This window comes from Crinia signifera, chromosome 3 (genome assembly GCF_055691185.1).
Source record: "Crinia signifera chromosome 3, ASM5569118v1, whole genome shotgun sequence".
Classification (NCBI taxonomy): domain Eukaryota; kingdom Metazoa; phylum Chordata; class Amphibia; order Anura; family Myobatrachidae; genus Crinia; species Crinia signifera.
The window spans coordinates 292,322,879-292,337,017 of record NC_139219.1 but is presented as its reverse complement, the minus strand read 5'-3'; the positions used below and the strand labels follow the sequence as shown (position 1 = coordinate 292,337,017).

The 14,139-nt window shown below is 44.4% G+C and overlaps 1 protein-coding gene across 2 annotated transcripts in view; it reads right to left on the bottom strand.

The window, feature by feature from the left end:
- Window positions 1–14,139, bottom strand: part of NCK1 (NCK adaptor protein 1) — a 103,807-nt gene that overhangs the window by 16,732 nt on the left and 72,936 nt on the right. Inside the window, exon 3 of one of the 2 annotated variants that reach the window (XM_083178458.1) lies at window positions 11,570–11,816. In XM_083178458.1, the coding sequence (XP_083034584.1) occupies window positions 11,570–11,798 (229 nt within the window). In that variant the 5' untranslated portion in view covers window positions 11,799–11,816. Of the gene's footprint in view, window positions 1–715; window positions 833–11,569; window positions 11,817–14,139 lie in introns of those variants that run through there. The other variant, XM_083178459.1, reaches the window with a different exon arrangement.

The window sequence follows — 14,139 nt, the reverse complement described above, 5'->3', positions numbered from 1 at the left end:
TAAAAGGAACTCTCTGCTGCTGCATTAACCCCCTTTGTGCCACCAAGGCGTTCCATATGCCAAACATATGTATTTATATACAGATAAGATCAGTGGCAGGTACACAATCCAGGGGCTCAGTCGCACCCACCTGCACATCAATTACCGCATTATAAACAGCTACTATCATACTATTATCCCCTCACTAGTGATTTCAGATTGCATGAGTACACGCAAAGCACACGGGAAGCATTAATAATGCACCACTAAGTCTAAACGTGTCCCGCCACTTGAGCATATGTGAACGAGTCCTGAATGAATAATATTAGCAATGTGTTAAAAACTGCACTGTACTACACAAAAATCTTAAAATAGCACTGATGACATCAGCCCTGTAGGGACAAACGTCTGAAAAAACTCATTTACACACCAGGTCTGCTTCTATCCAGGCTTAATGCATGGCTGTAGTATACAAGCCCTTAGTACCAGCTAAAGGAAGACGCACTAACAGCTAGCTGGCGACATTTCACCTGCACTCAGTGCAAGCAATGGGTGACCTCCTGCACTCAGCACTGATACAATGAGGGACATTTCTCAACCACAATGCACTGGGAAAAAGCAGTGACTATAAAGAAGCTTTGTCTACAGCAGGCAGATGGGTGGTGGTTACAGAACACAACGGAGCCAGAACAGAACACGGAGAAGAGACCCGTGGTCTCCAGGCAGGCTGACTTACTGAACCAGTGTCTGAAGAGGTTTGGAAGATCCATGCTTTCTTTCCAATGTCTGCGATGTATGGAAGTTGTGTCTCTCCTGAGCAGAGCCTGAAACTTCCTGCCCCTGGGGTGGGGGAAGCTGGAGAGCAGTCACATGACCTGGCCCTTCCTACGGAAACAGTCAATTCCTTTGGACAGTCCTACCCCTGAATTAACCCTGCAGCTCCCAGGATGGCTAGGAGAGCACTGTTCATTAAGACTGTGGTTTTTCAGAATAGGTTTTTGTTTGCATTTTCTCTGGAGTAATTCTAGGCAAAACAACTCGGGACAAGTGAAAGTAATCTGTGGTACCATAAGTACCAGCATGACCTCACCATACTTAAATACAGGTATCCCACTATTAATTTTGCTGTTACTTAAATAGATTTTTTTTTTTTTTGGTACTTGTTTCCTAGCACGGCCACACCGATTTCCATCGGGGTGGTTGTGTCGGAAAAATCGAGTCGATCGCGTCGCATGCGATTTGGTCGCATGCGATGCGACCGACGCAATTTTTTTATTGAATCAAATGTGAGTAGGGTCCCTGGGACCCGATTTTACATTGGATTCAATGTAAAATATTTCCTAGACCCCCAATTTTACAGCGTAAACCCCACCCCACGATTGACGTGAACCCGAAGCGTGGCGAGCGCAGCGAGCGAGGCGGTGCGCCTCCTCCGACCTTTTCATTCCCCTACTATCCACGTCGGCGTGGAGTTGAGAATCTATAGTGTGGCGAGCGCAGCGAGCCACCGAGCCTGAAGCGTGGCGAGCGGACGCGTATACCTGTGAAGTTATACGCGTCCGCTCGCTACACTTCGGGCTCGGTGGCTCGCTGCGCTCGCCACACTATATATTCTCAACTCCACGCCGATGTGGATAGTAGGGGAATGAAAAGGTCGGAGGACGCGCACCGCCGCCGCTCGCCACGCTTCAGGTTCACGTCAATAGTGGGGTGACGACGGGGCCATATCTAATGTGAAATGGGTCATATTGGCCCATTTCACATTTTTTACTATGTGAGATGGACTTTATCAAGTCCATCTCATCTTGTGCCATTATAATGGCACAAGACCGACCCGATGCTCCCGATTTCAATGTTAAAAAATATTTTAACATTGAAGCCTATGGCAAAATCGCGGGCGTCGGTCGCGTCGGGGCCAATGTTAATGGTCCCGACCGACGCGATGCCCGCGATTTTCCCTTTGCCGGCAAAATGGACCGGATTTCAAAGGAAATCGGGTCCATCGCGGCCATCGTGTACCTTAACTTAAAAGGTACACGATGGCCGCGATCGTGGCCGTTCTAGGAAACAAGTACCTTTTTTTTTTTTTTAAAAGAAGTTTTTTAACCAAGGGGAAAATATAGCTGCGGGGACGCTGTTTATGTTACGCAACAAAACCACATCTAAATATAAAGATATGTTACATTAACCCCATCCACAAGACAAGACAGTCAGGCAAAGTAATATGACCAGAAGATCTTTTGGAAATATCAATTAGATCTCAACCCGGGGCTTATTTTACAAAGAGAATAAGAAACTCACAGCAAAAATGAATATAGGGATTCATATTTTTAATGTTTAATTATTTATCCCAGAATAACAAAGTGAAGCATTATATGGTACTTGTTTCCTAGCACGGCGCCCAGATTTTCTATGTACGGCACCGCAAAGAAATCGCATGCGATTTTTTTTTTTATGTCTTTTTCTATGGGCATTGTACCCCAGTATATCGCATGACATCGCATCGCATGCGATTTTATAGGGTGTGCGATGCCATGACATTAGGTATATAATAATATGATTGTATGTTCCAAAAATAGGTTTAACGCACCCCCCACTATCCACGTCATCCCAAAGCGTGGCGAGCACAGCGAGCCTTGTGCCCTCTGATGTGTGAACGTGTCCTCTGACTTTTTCATTACTACACTATCCACGTGGAGTTGATTTTATATAGTGTGGCGAGCGTAGTGAGCCACCGAGCCCAAAGCGTGGCAAGCGGAGCGAGCCCTGCGTATTACTTTACATGTATTCCGCGTCCACTCGCCACGCTTCGGGCTCGGTGGCTCGCCACACTATATAGATCAACTCCACGCCGACGTGGATAGTGGGGTAATGAAAAAGTCAGAGGACGCGTTCCGCTGCGCTCGCCACGCTTCGGGGTGGCGTGGATAGTGGTGGGGTGCATTAAACTATTTTTGGGACATACAATCATATTATTGTATACCTAATGTCATAGCACCCCAGAAAATCACATGCGATGCGATTTTTCTAACGCAGAATAGTCCTTTATGCAATTAACATAGTGGGCGCCGTGCTAGGAAACAAGTACCCATTATATTTAGTTATTTTAGTACATATAAACACACATATATATTTTTTTTTAAGAGGACTTGTGCCTCATGCCTCAGCCACCAAATTAAGAGGCTGTGAGCTTGTTCCTGAGATCCACGCAGCAGTGTCCCTGACTATACACAACTTCCACCACTAGTAAACATCTGTGTCTGATTGAGCCAGGCATCAGATGCCCACTTTTAGTCTTCAGACACTGCAATCATGCTTGGAGGTAGGTCTTTAGATGCTACCATCAGTTGCACCATGAAAAGCTGTGCCAACACTGTGCTTGGTGCAGGCTGCCCATCAGAGTATGGTGTTCAATGGGAGAGATCATCAGTCCAAGTTCGTAACCAGTTCAGCGATACCACTATAACATGCCCATAAGATGGACCATCATAGTGGGTACCCATAGCCATGCCTCTCCTATCTGTCAGTCACTGCCCTGGAATGCATCACAATCGCAACGGTGACTGTGTGCACAACTCTGGGGCACATGAAGGGTGACCTAGACGCTTGCATAGTAAAATCGCTCTACAGCATCCAACTAAAAATCTGAATATTGCACATCCCAATAAACGGTCAACCTCTAATATTGCTTAAAGTCGCAATTACAGTACATGTTAAGACAGGGCAGGGTAGCACCAACCTGGCACAAAGTGCTGTACAATCAAGGTTTAATTATTCATGTGTGTTCCTGCCTGTGTAGCTGACAAACTGCAACTACCTACTAGCAGTACACAAATCACATACACTAGGACCAATTAAGATAGAAGTCATGTAACTGATCATGTATTTTGGACCATGGAGGCACTCCGCAGCCAGGAGGGAACACAGACACTAAAATCTGAATACTATGGGGGTATACATATTCTTAGCCGTAAATACACAGGTATCTACTACAATTCTTTTTTTTTCACCAATTATTTTTCATCTGTCTATCCAATTAACCCTCTTCTTACCATCCCAAAAAATAAACAGATGGCTATTTGTGAACCCTATTTATTTATTTATTATTTATTTATTAACAGTTTCTTATATAGCGCATACATATTCCGCAGCGCTTTACAGAGTATAGTTGAACGTTCACATCAGTCCCTGCCCCAGTGGAGCTTACAATCTATGTTCCCTACCACATACAGACATTATAGGGTTAATTTTGTTGGGAGCCAATTAACCTACCAGTATATTTTTGGATTGTGGGAGGAAACCGGAGTACCAGGAGGAAACCCACGCAAGTACGGGGAGAATATACAAACTCCGCACAGTTAGAGACATGGAGGGAATCGAACCCATGACCTCAGCTCTGTGAGGCAGTAATGCTAACCATTACACCATCCGTACTGCCCAATACCCTACCCTATGTATTTTTGTGCAAAAAAGCAGTAAAAGACCTATGTATTTTTGCAAAACTATGCAGCAAAAATAACAAAAAAAAAAAAAAATGAATCAGGGATTTGTTTTTGCATGCCTGAGGCAGTTGAAACCAAATCCCTAATAAGTGCCCGCATCAGGGATAGCCCAGTCGGTACTAATTATCCACAGTAAATTACAGTGACTAATAGGATACAGCTCTATGTATAATGAGATTTGTAATGCTCTGGATCAAAATGGTTAGTAATAGGGGGTCAGACAATCCAAGTTATGTATCTATATGTTGACAAAAAGCAGCCTAATAAAACCCTATTTAATGAGATAGAAGTTTTGTTCCGTGATAGTGTGGTGATTCTTTGCATTACAAATGTTCCTTATTGCATTCCTGTCAGCCAACTGGCACAATAATATTACAGCAAGATCCATAATGGTCTCAGGCCTAGATGATCAGGCTGAATGCATAACACTGAGAGACTGGCAGAGAAATACAGAATCAGCACCACCTGAATGCTTGCAACGTGTTCTAAAGGATTTTTTCTCTTAGCCCTACGGAACCAGCAATCAAATGGTTAAGCCGTAGACCTGTTGAACAGCCCTGATATTATTTCTGACAAGGAACTGCTCACAAAAATGCAAGGAGAAGGGGGAGTGGGGGGGGGGGGGGGGGGGGTAGGAGGAGACATCGCAAGGTCACAGGATACTGACCTCCTGGAGGTCTTGTAGCTTGGGGATGGAGGCTGACTTGTATAAACACGTAGATAACAGCCTGGATGCACATGGCCTGGGGGGAATCAGTCAAAGTCAACCTCAACATTACCAGGGGACTGAGCAGCTAATTTACATGCCTTATTTACATGATGTCAGGCAAGTGCACAGCAGGTATTTACTAGCGCATTGCAGAGACAGCCCAAGTCAGTGACTCAGCCAGCTGCTACCACAACCTGTATGTCCCTGGGTAAAAAAAAACAAAAATGGCTTAGCCGTGCTTAAATCCTATTTAAGGTAGGGTGTGCTTTATCATAGATATTAAATGAAGCTGGAAGTGCCAGAAGGGTGCGGACAGTACGCTCAGGAACCGGGGGTTTCCTAGTCTGGGGCATCAGGACTGAATCTGCTCAGTGTCACTGTAGAGTCCTCTGTTCTCCTCCTCATTACACTGTTCAGCAGTCCCTTCACACGCCACACATGACCTGTAACCGTACGCCATGTTTCCCAGCTCACACCAGTCATCTCACACTTACATGGAGGAAGAAGGAGTAATACTGGGGGAGTCGGGGGATGGGCAGCACATCTTCATATATTATATGCCTCTATTGCTACTTATGATCTGAATACCACATATTGCCAATTATATATATAAGGTTCCCCTTATTGTGCCAATTTATATTATTGTTCTATTACCAACACACTGAGGAAGACTTCTAGCGCTGGTCTTTGTACAGTGAGAACAGACCGCACAAAGCAGTATGCAGGTTGAACATCCCTTATCCAAAACGCTCGGGACAAGAAGAATTTTGGATAACGGATTACTCCGTATTTCAGGATATTTTTATTTCAATGAGGTATATTGCATCTATGTTGTATATACACATCAAACAAATATATTATATTTGTGTATGAAACAAGGTTTCAAAACATGAAACAAAGTTTGTGTACTATCTCAGGCACTGACTGAGTGCCAAGCACTCCTGTAACTGGCACTAAATATGTGCAAGGACATATGTCCCCAGTAGTTCTTTTACCCACCAAAAAACACATTTGCATTCTGGAAAGTATGCATAAGGGATACTCAACCTGTATTAGTATTATACAAAATATTTATTATCCATTTTTCAAGGGGGGGGGGGGGGGGGGAGATCATTACAAAAATTAATCACGTGTTTTATTTGCCGATTCTATACTGGTGATGGCCGATAGCAGCTGTGCTCATCACGCTGACACACTGCCCAGGGCCATTGTTGGGAAGGGACCTAACAATGGTTAGGTAGTGTGTGTGTGGCTGGGGGGGGGGCTGGGGGGTAGAGGCTTCAGGGGTAAACGCACCGATAGCAAGTGTTGTCCTATCCCCTACTGCAGGGACAACGCTAGCCCTGCTGCTGGCTCCAGGCTGTGCCCGAGTTCTCGCGATAATAGCGAGATCTCACGCATGCGCAGTGAGCCAGCCAGGCAGGCAGAGACAGAACATCAGTGTGAACTGATGTGGTATCTCCAGGAGGGGGACAACGTCGGAGTGGGAGTTTACGCTTCCACGCTTCGGTGGGCAAGATGTTAACACAGGACCTGAGGAAGCATTCTTGCACAGCGTACACGGACCGTCTACACACGCAGTGTATTAAACCCACAACTCCCCTCCCCGCATACCATTGTAATTTTGATCTATACTGTTGCGCCAAGAGAGGTTACCGGTTAACACCGTGACCACTAGTGAGAGATGCGGTTCTGGCGCCAGATCCAGCATCCTCACAGCTTGCACTTAGCTGAGTGAACGAGGTAGGTGCACGCCTGCACACCTCAAACTCAGTTCACCAGCGGCAAGCCGACAGCGTAACTAGCGGCTCCAGGAGTAAGCGGCGGCGCTGGAACGGGACTACTACTCGTATTAGGTGCAGACCGACACTACCTGTGCGGCATCTGGTCTTTCCCTGACTCCCAAATTGATATACACTGATGATACGCCTAGAACATATGTTTAATTAACGGGTCTGATAATTGATGGTGAACGAAGTGCCTTAACCACTACAGGGAGGAATAGTGTAAACTCCCCCGCACAAATTAAAAACTGCGCTATAGTTCATATAGAAAGCAATAAGAGGGACACGGTGGAGTGGGGTCACACTGAGTGAGGGGCTAATTCCCCCCTTTTTTTAAATTGTGTGTTGTTATATGTTTTGGTTTTATTTCGCAACTATTTTTAAATTTGAATCATTAAAGGTTACGTATTATAAGTCAATTTGTATCTTAGGTGCACCAACACAAGACACTCTTTTGTCTGTCCTCCAATCCTGCAGATTGAATACCCCCAAGTCCTCTACAATGGTTGTGCTAGTCTCTTAAACATGGGCCCCTGCCACTGAATCAATATACAATATTACTCTGGGTATTTGGATTATTCCAACACAAGGTATACAGAGCATAGATGTGATTTGCTACTTTTTCTGTCCACAAGTTTCTCTTTTATGCAAAAGCCATACAACTACTGCAGAAGTATTTATGCAGTGAGTGTACTCTGCAGCACGCAATCATGTGTACTTATTAGGGGGGAGGAGAAGCCTGCACATACAAGTGATGTTCATATGAAAAGAATGGAATCTGCAAGATCCAAGCCATGGTTTCTTTATATCTGCACTGTCCCGCCATCAAGGTATACATTAGTATACATGAATATCTCGCCTTTACATCATATACCATATGGTTTACAGCAGGTCTCTCTCCTCTCAGTCAGAATCTGTCCCTCTCTCCCCTTACATATAGTCAGAAGACACAATACAGCTCACATTACAGAGGAACTGGTAACTCACATTCCACTAATATAAGATTTGCATTTGACTTCCTAAATGGACACATGGTTTTCCTCCTAGCATTCATGTATCTGTAGTGAATGTATAGGGAATTCTTGAAAAAAAATTTCATCCAGACCTACTAGACACTTTACATAGAGACATGCCCACGTCCAGCTGGAAGGCATTTCAAAGAAAGTGCATGGCTGCTAGTGACTTATCCCCTTGCTGCAGCTAGGTCAATTACCATATTCATTTCTAAAGGCCCATACACACTGGGCGACTGAGCCAGCAGATGAGCGACTGGGGTGGATGGCTATCTATAGCAGCCTTCTATGGAAAGTCGTCCACACCAGGGAAAATTGCTTGGATGGGCAAAAATCACTCAGTGTTGAGTTTTTTTTATTCAACACGTTTTATTCAACACGTTTCATTACCAGTGAAATCCCCCGTGCTAATGTGTCCTGTGTTTCTTATTTATGCCCTGTACGTACGGGGTGACGGCGCCTCTATGCTGAGTGAGGTGATTAAGCACAGATCGCTCAGCACACACACACCCGATGCACCAGCAATGTGTGCCGAGCAGTGTTCTCTGGTGAGAACGGTGGCGATCTTACTAGATTTATACTGTGTGCAGTATAAATCTAGTCAGGCGATGGTGACGTGCGGGACCGAGCATCAACGGATCGCTCAACGAAGTACACACGGAGCGATCCGTGGTTAATTTCTGGGTGAAAGGAGAAGGCTGTAGTTGACAACACCAAAACATTTAAACACTTTCCTGTAGACTAAGGTGAGTTTAAGGGGTTTATTTGCCAAGATGGGAGTTCTATGGACGATAGCAACCAAATTCTACTTAGTAAATGAACTACTAAGGGTGACCTATAATAAAAGCTCGGATGTTAGAAATACTAACCAAACAGCTGTTATATTTTGGTTGGTACTTTATTTCACACCACACAAAAAAAAATATCTCCCCCTATCTCTCTCCAAGCTTTGATAAAATCTCCACCTAATCCTGGAGATGTTCTGAAAATGGAAGTTGCAGTTTTGGAACAAGGAAGGACTCGGGGATTAGAGTTTGAAGACTAACAGATGATACTGTAGCACTGATCATTGTGAGGTAGGGATGGGGAGGTACAGTAAGTGGATGATGGAGAGAGGGGGAGGTTTCATTTTTACATGCCCTGTTTGAGTAAGCACTAGGACAGGCATGTCCAAACTGTGTCTCTCCAGGTGTTGTGAAACTACACATCCCAGCATGACTTGCCATAGTTTTAGCATTCCCTATTAGCAAACTGTGGCAAGGCATGATGGGACTTGTAGTTTCACAACAGCTGGAGGGCCGCAGTTTGGACATGCCTACATTAGGACATTCAAATGCAAGAGCGTAACTACCATAGGTGCAAGGGGTGCAGCTGCTGTGGGGCCCAGAGCTGCAGGGGGGCCATATTTGCTGTTTAAGTCATATGTTTTACATAGATTTATCATCAGTTGCTAAATAGAGGGCCTTTACAAAATTTTGGCATGGGGCCTATGAATATCTAGTTATGCCCCTGTTCAAAAGATGACAACTAGACAAGCGAGAAAGGCAAATTTCAGTGGAGCAGAATGTTATAATAGAGATTGTACTGATGCTAGAGGAGCCTAACCAAAAGAGATTTTTTGACAATGGGTGTTTTGGGGAGAACTGTGTTGCAAAGGCTTGGGCGGAGAGGGGAGGAGGTTGATAAAGGTGTCAGAGGCAATGGGGGATGGCTAGATGGGCAAGTTGGAGATTGCACAGAGGTGTGATAAGAGGATATCAAGGAAAAACTGAGTCAATAGGGATATTAACATTACCCATTAATAAGGAGGGAAGTCGAAGGAACGCATTTGCTTTTTAAAGATTAGGCTTAAACATGAAGGGAATGGTGGCTTTTATGAGCATCCACTTAGTACATAAACCCATATCAGTTAAATTACCCCAAATACATAAAAAACTAGATCTGTTCTAAATAATTCACCAGCTTTATAAAACACAGACAACAAAAACCCCAAGTTCTAACCAATCTCTTTATGGCTTGTCACATCCCAGCAACATAAACATCAACATCCTGTCCAAAATGGAATGGTCTGCAGAGTCCTCGTAGGTCTGTTGCACATGAATTCAGTCAAAGAGCACCAGAGCAGCACAGCACACATACAGAACAGCACAGCACACATACAGAACAGCACAGCACACATACAGAACAGCACATCACACATACAGAACAGCACATCACACATACAGAACAACCTCAATGAATATGGGGTTTGTGAAAGCTGATTTTTCAGGTTACAGCAAAATGTCCCTTTGGAGCACAACCAGTAGATTACTACTAACCCAATGATTTAGTCTATTTATAAATAAGGAAATCCCCAGACAATCAGAAATGTTGGATAAAGTAATATAGTTGCCACATAGAAATTTAGACACACGGCACGTTCTCAGCAGGAGACACTATAAGCATATTAGACACCAAGGATATAAGTACAAATTTCAGCACATACATAGGTTGGGGCCATAGTATATGCCCATAGGCAGCCCCATCTCAGCGTCTTTTCATGCATCTCACCCAGCCTCTTGAAATCCAAGATGGCCGATTCATTAAAAAATAATAGTTTCTTATCAGTCATCTTGGGTTCAAAGAGAAACGGCTTCTTCCTTAGATGCAAGTAACAGCCAGAAGGTGAGAAGTTAGGATAAAATACACCACCGCAGCCTGTGACATTTGTCCAGCGAGATGGAGGGGGGTGGCATAGGAAGAGTGTCTTTGGTGGAGCTGAAGCTCCAGGAGCCGAGGAGGAGAGAGGCCATGCTGCTCACTCCATTTTCTCCCTCCTCTGCTAGAAGTCGTCGGGAGATGCTGGCAGGGAAGCATTATGTCTGTAAGCAGCACTAGTGGGTGGGGCATTATGGGTGTAAGCAGCACTAGTGGGTGGGACATTGTGTGTGTAAGCAGCACTAGTGGGGGGCATTATGTGTGTAAGCAGCACTAGTGGGGGGCATTATGTGTGTAAGCAGCACTAGTGGGGGGCATTATGTGTGTAAGCAAATAGTGGGGGGGGGGGCATTATGTGTGTAAGCAAATAGTGGGGGAGGCATTATGTGTGTATGCAGCATTAGTGGGGGGGCATTGTGTGTGTACGCAGCAATAGTGGGGTGGGGCATTGTGTGTACACAGCAATAGTGGGGTGGGGCATTGTGTGTACACAGCAATAGTGGGATGGGGCATTGTGTGTGTAAGCAGCAATAGTGGGGTGGGGCATTATGAATCTAAGCAGCAATTGGTGTGTGGCATAAAAAGAATAAAAGGGCATTACGGTGTGTGGCGTAATGTGTAACCGGCATTATGGTTTGTATGGTAGTGGCATGTTACAGACATTACTATAAGAAGGAAAAATTACTGGAGGGGGGGGGGGGTAAAAAATACCCTTGCTCTGGGCACCATGTCACCTAGCTACTCCTCTGCCTGTCCTGTCCAAGATTGTGAGCACATACCTAGTCTTGGGAATTCAGTATACTTTCTTAGTCTATAGTAGAAAATACCAAAACAGTGGGACAGTGCAAACACGACCTAAACATAAGTAACTATGATTACACTTACCCAATGTATCCTTCAAGTTTTTCACAATGGAGGCCTTGCGGGCGCTGTTCTTTCGCTCTACATAATTGGAAGGCACAAAGCCAGTTTTGTTCATGGAATTTCGGACGCGCCACCAGGATTTGGAGTCGTCCAGAAGCAAAAGTCGTTCATTCTTTTTAATATCAAGTTCCTGATCTTGCTGGGCCACATAGTCAAACTTGGCAACCACAAGCACCTCTTCTGATGTCATCTTCTAGTTTGGGTGGCACTGTAAAAGGAACACAGAAAATGAGCTCTAGTGTCTTTATCTTGAATATGTATTAAATACACATTCTAAAACAATTATTACCTATTCACAAAACCTGCAAGCCACAGCTTTATGTGGAGAATACCTCTGTGCATGTACCTGCAGAGTGGCCCATACATAAAGACCACCATTGGTTATATATATACACATATATATATATATATATATATATATATATATATATATATATATACACACTCAATTATTAATTTACAAAATATGCTAAACTAACCAGAGAGAGTACATAAACAGGCAGACTGGGATACGTATGCTGCATGCAGGGGAGCTGGGAGGTACTCTGCATTGCGGGCTGGTGGGGAGGGAGTTGTTAACGCCAGCAAGGGAAGGCAGACTGGGAGGGAACGGAAGGCCATATAAGCCTAAAGCTACATAAGTGGATTCCCTTCAGGAGTCCCCACCTACCTATCCCCCTTAATTTGTTGGCAGGTAATATCCTGTGTGCGTGGCCTTTAAAGGTCATGCACTCCGTGTGAAGACTTTATTGCAATGCATGTGTCAACTGCAGTGGATGCCGCCATTTTGTAGTCTGGGTCAATATACCAAACACAGCTGATTAAACTCCCTAGCAATATCTGTATCACTTTCTGGGTGACGTTAGTTTCCCGTGAATTGATAGGCTGCATTCTTATCCGATTATTTGCTTGTGTCATTGCTTTATTAAAATAAAGACAGAGTATTTGCTCAAGGAGGAGGAAGTTGATGTGGAGATACAGATACCAGAGGTAAACCTCCCACAATAAGAGCATTACAGGAACAGAGAAGTAACCGGGAGCGTATTCAAATTCTGACTATAATCACGCTAACCTTGGGGTCTATTCCCATTTCATACGTGAAGCCCTAAACATAGAACATGCCATCTACAACATGGCTTTAATGACATGCAGTGTGGAAAGGGTTAGTGAGCAGTGTACGCCTGCTCTGCCCCATTACAGGATTTGGGTGAGGGTCCTCTGTCTGGTGGAAGAGAGGAGTTTTCTTCTGAGCATTGTTTGAAGAAAAACATAAGTGTCTCAGTTTCCTGCTTCCAGGCTAATCAGACATTACTTAAAACAGCTGCCTCGGGAAACAGAACCATGGTTCTGAAGTATACATATTCAATATCTAGAACAGGCATGTTGTGAACTACACATCCCAGCATGCCTTGTCATAGTTTTAGCATTCCCTAATAGCAAAACTTTGGCAAGGCATGATGGGACTTGTAGTTTCACAACAGCTGGAGGGCCATAGATTGGCCATGGCTGATCTATAGGGTATCGCCATAAAACACCTGAATGGCAGTGGTCAATATATTTTTCAAGTATGTTCTACAGAAGATTGAAGAAAGTGGAAGGGGGGTAGACAAATAAAGGACCTTATCATTAGCCAATATCAATACTGTTATTAGCCATCTAATTAAGGATACAAAAGCAATCCAATTCCAATAGCAACCCAATTCAGGATACAGCAAAACTGCATGTTTTCCAGGATGCTTCCAGGTCTATAGTGCACGCCTGTTGTCAGAGGCCTGGAACTTGGGTTCTAGGGTAAAGGATCGACCATGCTTAGATTGACAATAAGATGGTCGACTGTCTAGTTCGACATCTAAGCTTGGGTCGACCATGTTAAGAGAGACAGTGACGCTAGATCGACACAAGTGAAGGATCAACAAGAATGTGGCCAACACAAAGTTTTTGATGCTGAATGTCAGAGGGGTCCCCGTGGACACTGTATACGTGCACAGTGTCCCCTCACATGGCTCTCTGTGAGGGGACACTGCTTCAGGCACTAGCGAGTTAGTTGAATTTTGAACTCTGCTGCAGCCCCACCCCTGGATCCGCCACTGAATCTAACTATAGCTGTGTACACACGGTCATTTATCACTGACAATATGGTCGCTGGGCGATTGGAGTATGCACCGGTGATAACGGCACGCTCCTGTTTTCAGCCCCCTCATGGTCGCTGGTCGGAGAAGCTTCCTCCTCCGACCAACGACTTCCCCTGCTTCTTCTCCCGACAGTGTGTCATTTTCATCTGCGACCATCGCAAAAAAAAAAAGAAGCCGTTCATTTATGCTGGGTATCTATAGGAGGATAAATCCGCACAGAATTAACTTACTATTGGGGTGGCGTTTACCTGGTCATATTATATCCTTATTATAAACCGTCAAAAAAATAAAAACATGTATGCTTTATGTGCGTCATGGTGACAATGAAGTATCCGGACAGACATGTTCAGAGTAATGCTGGGTAATCACCTGAACGATTTGGCCTCAACTCCCCCAATT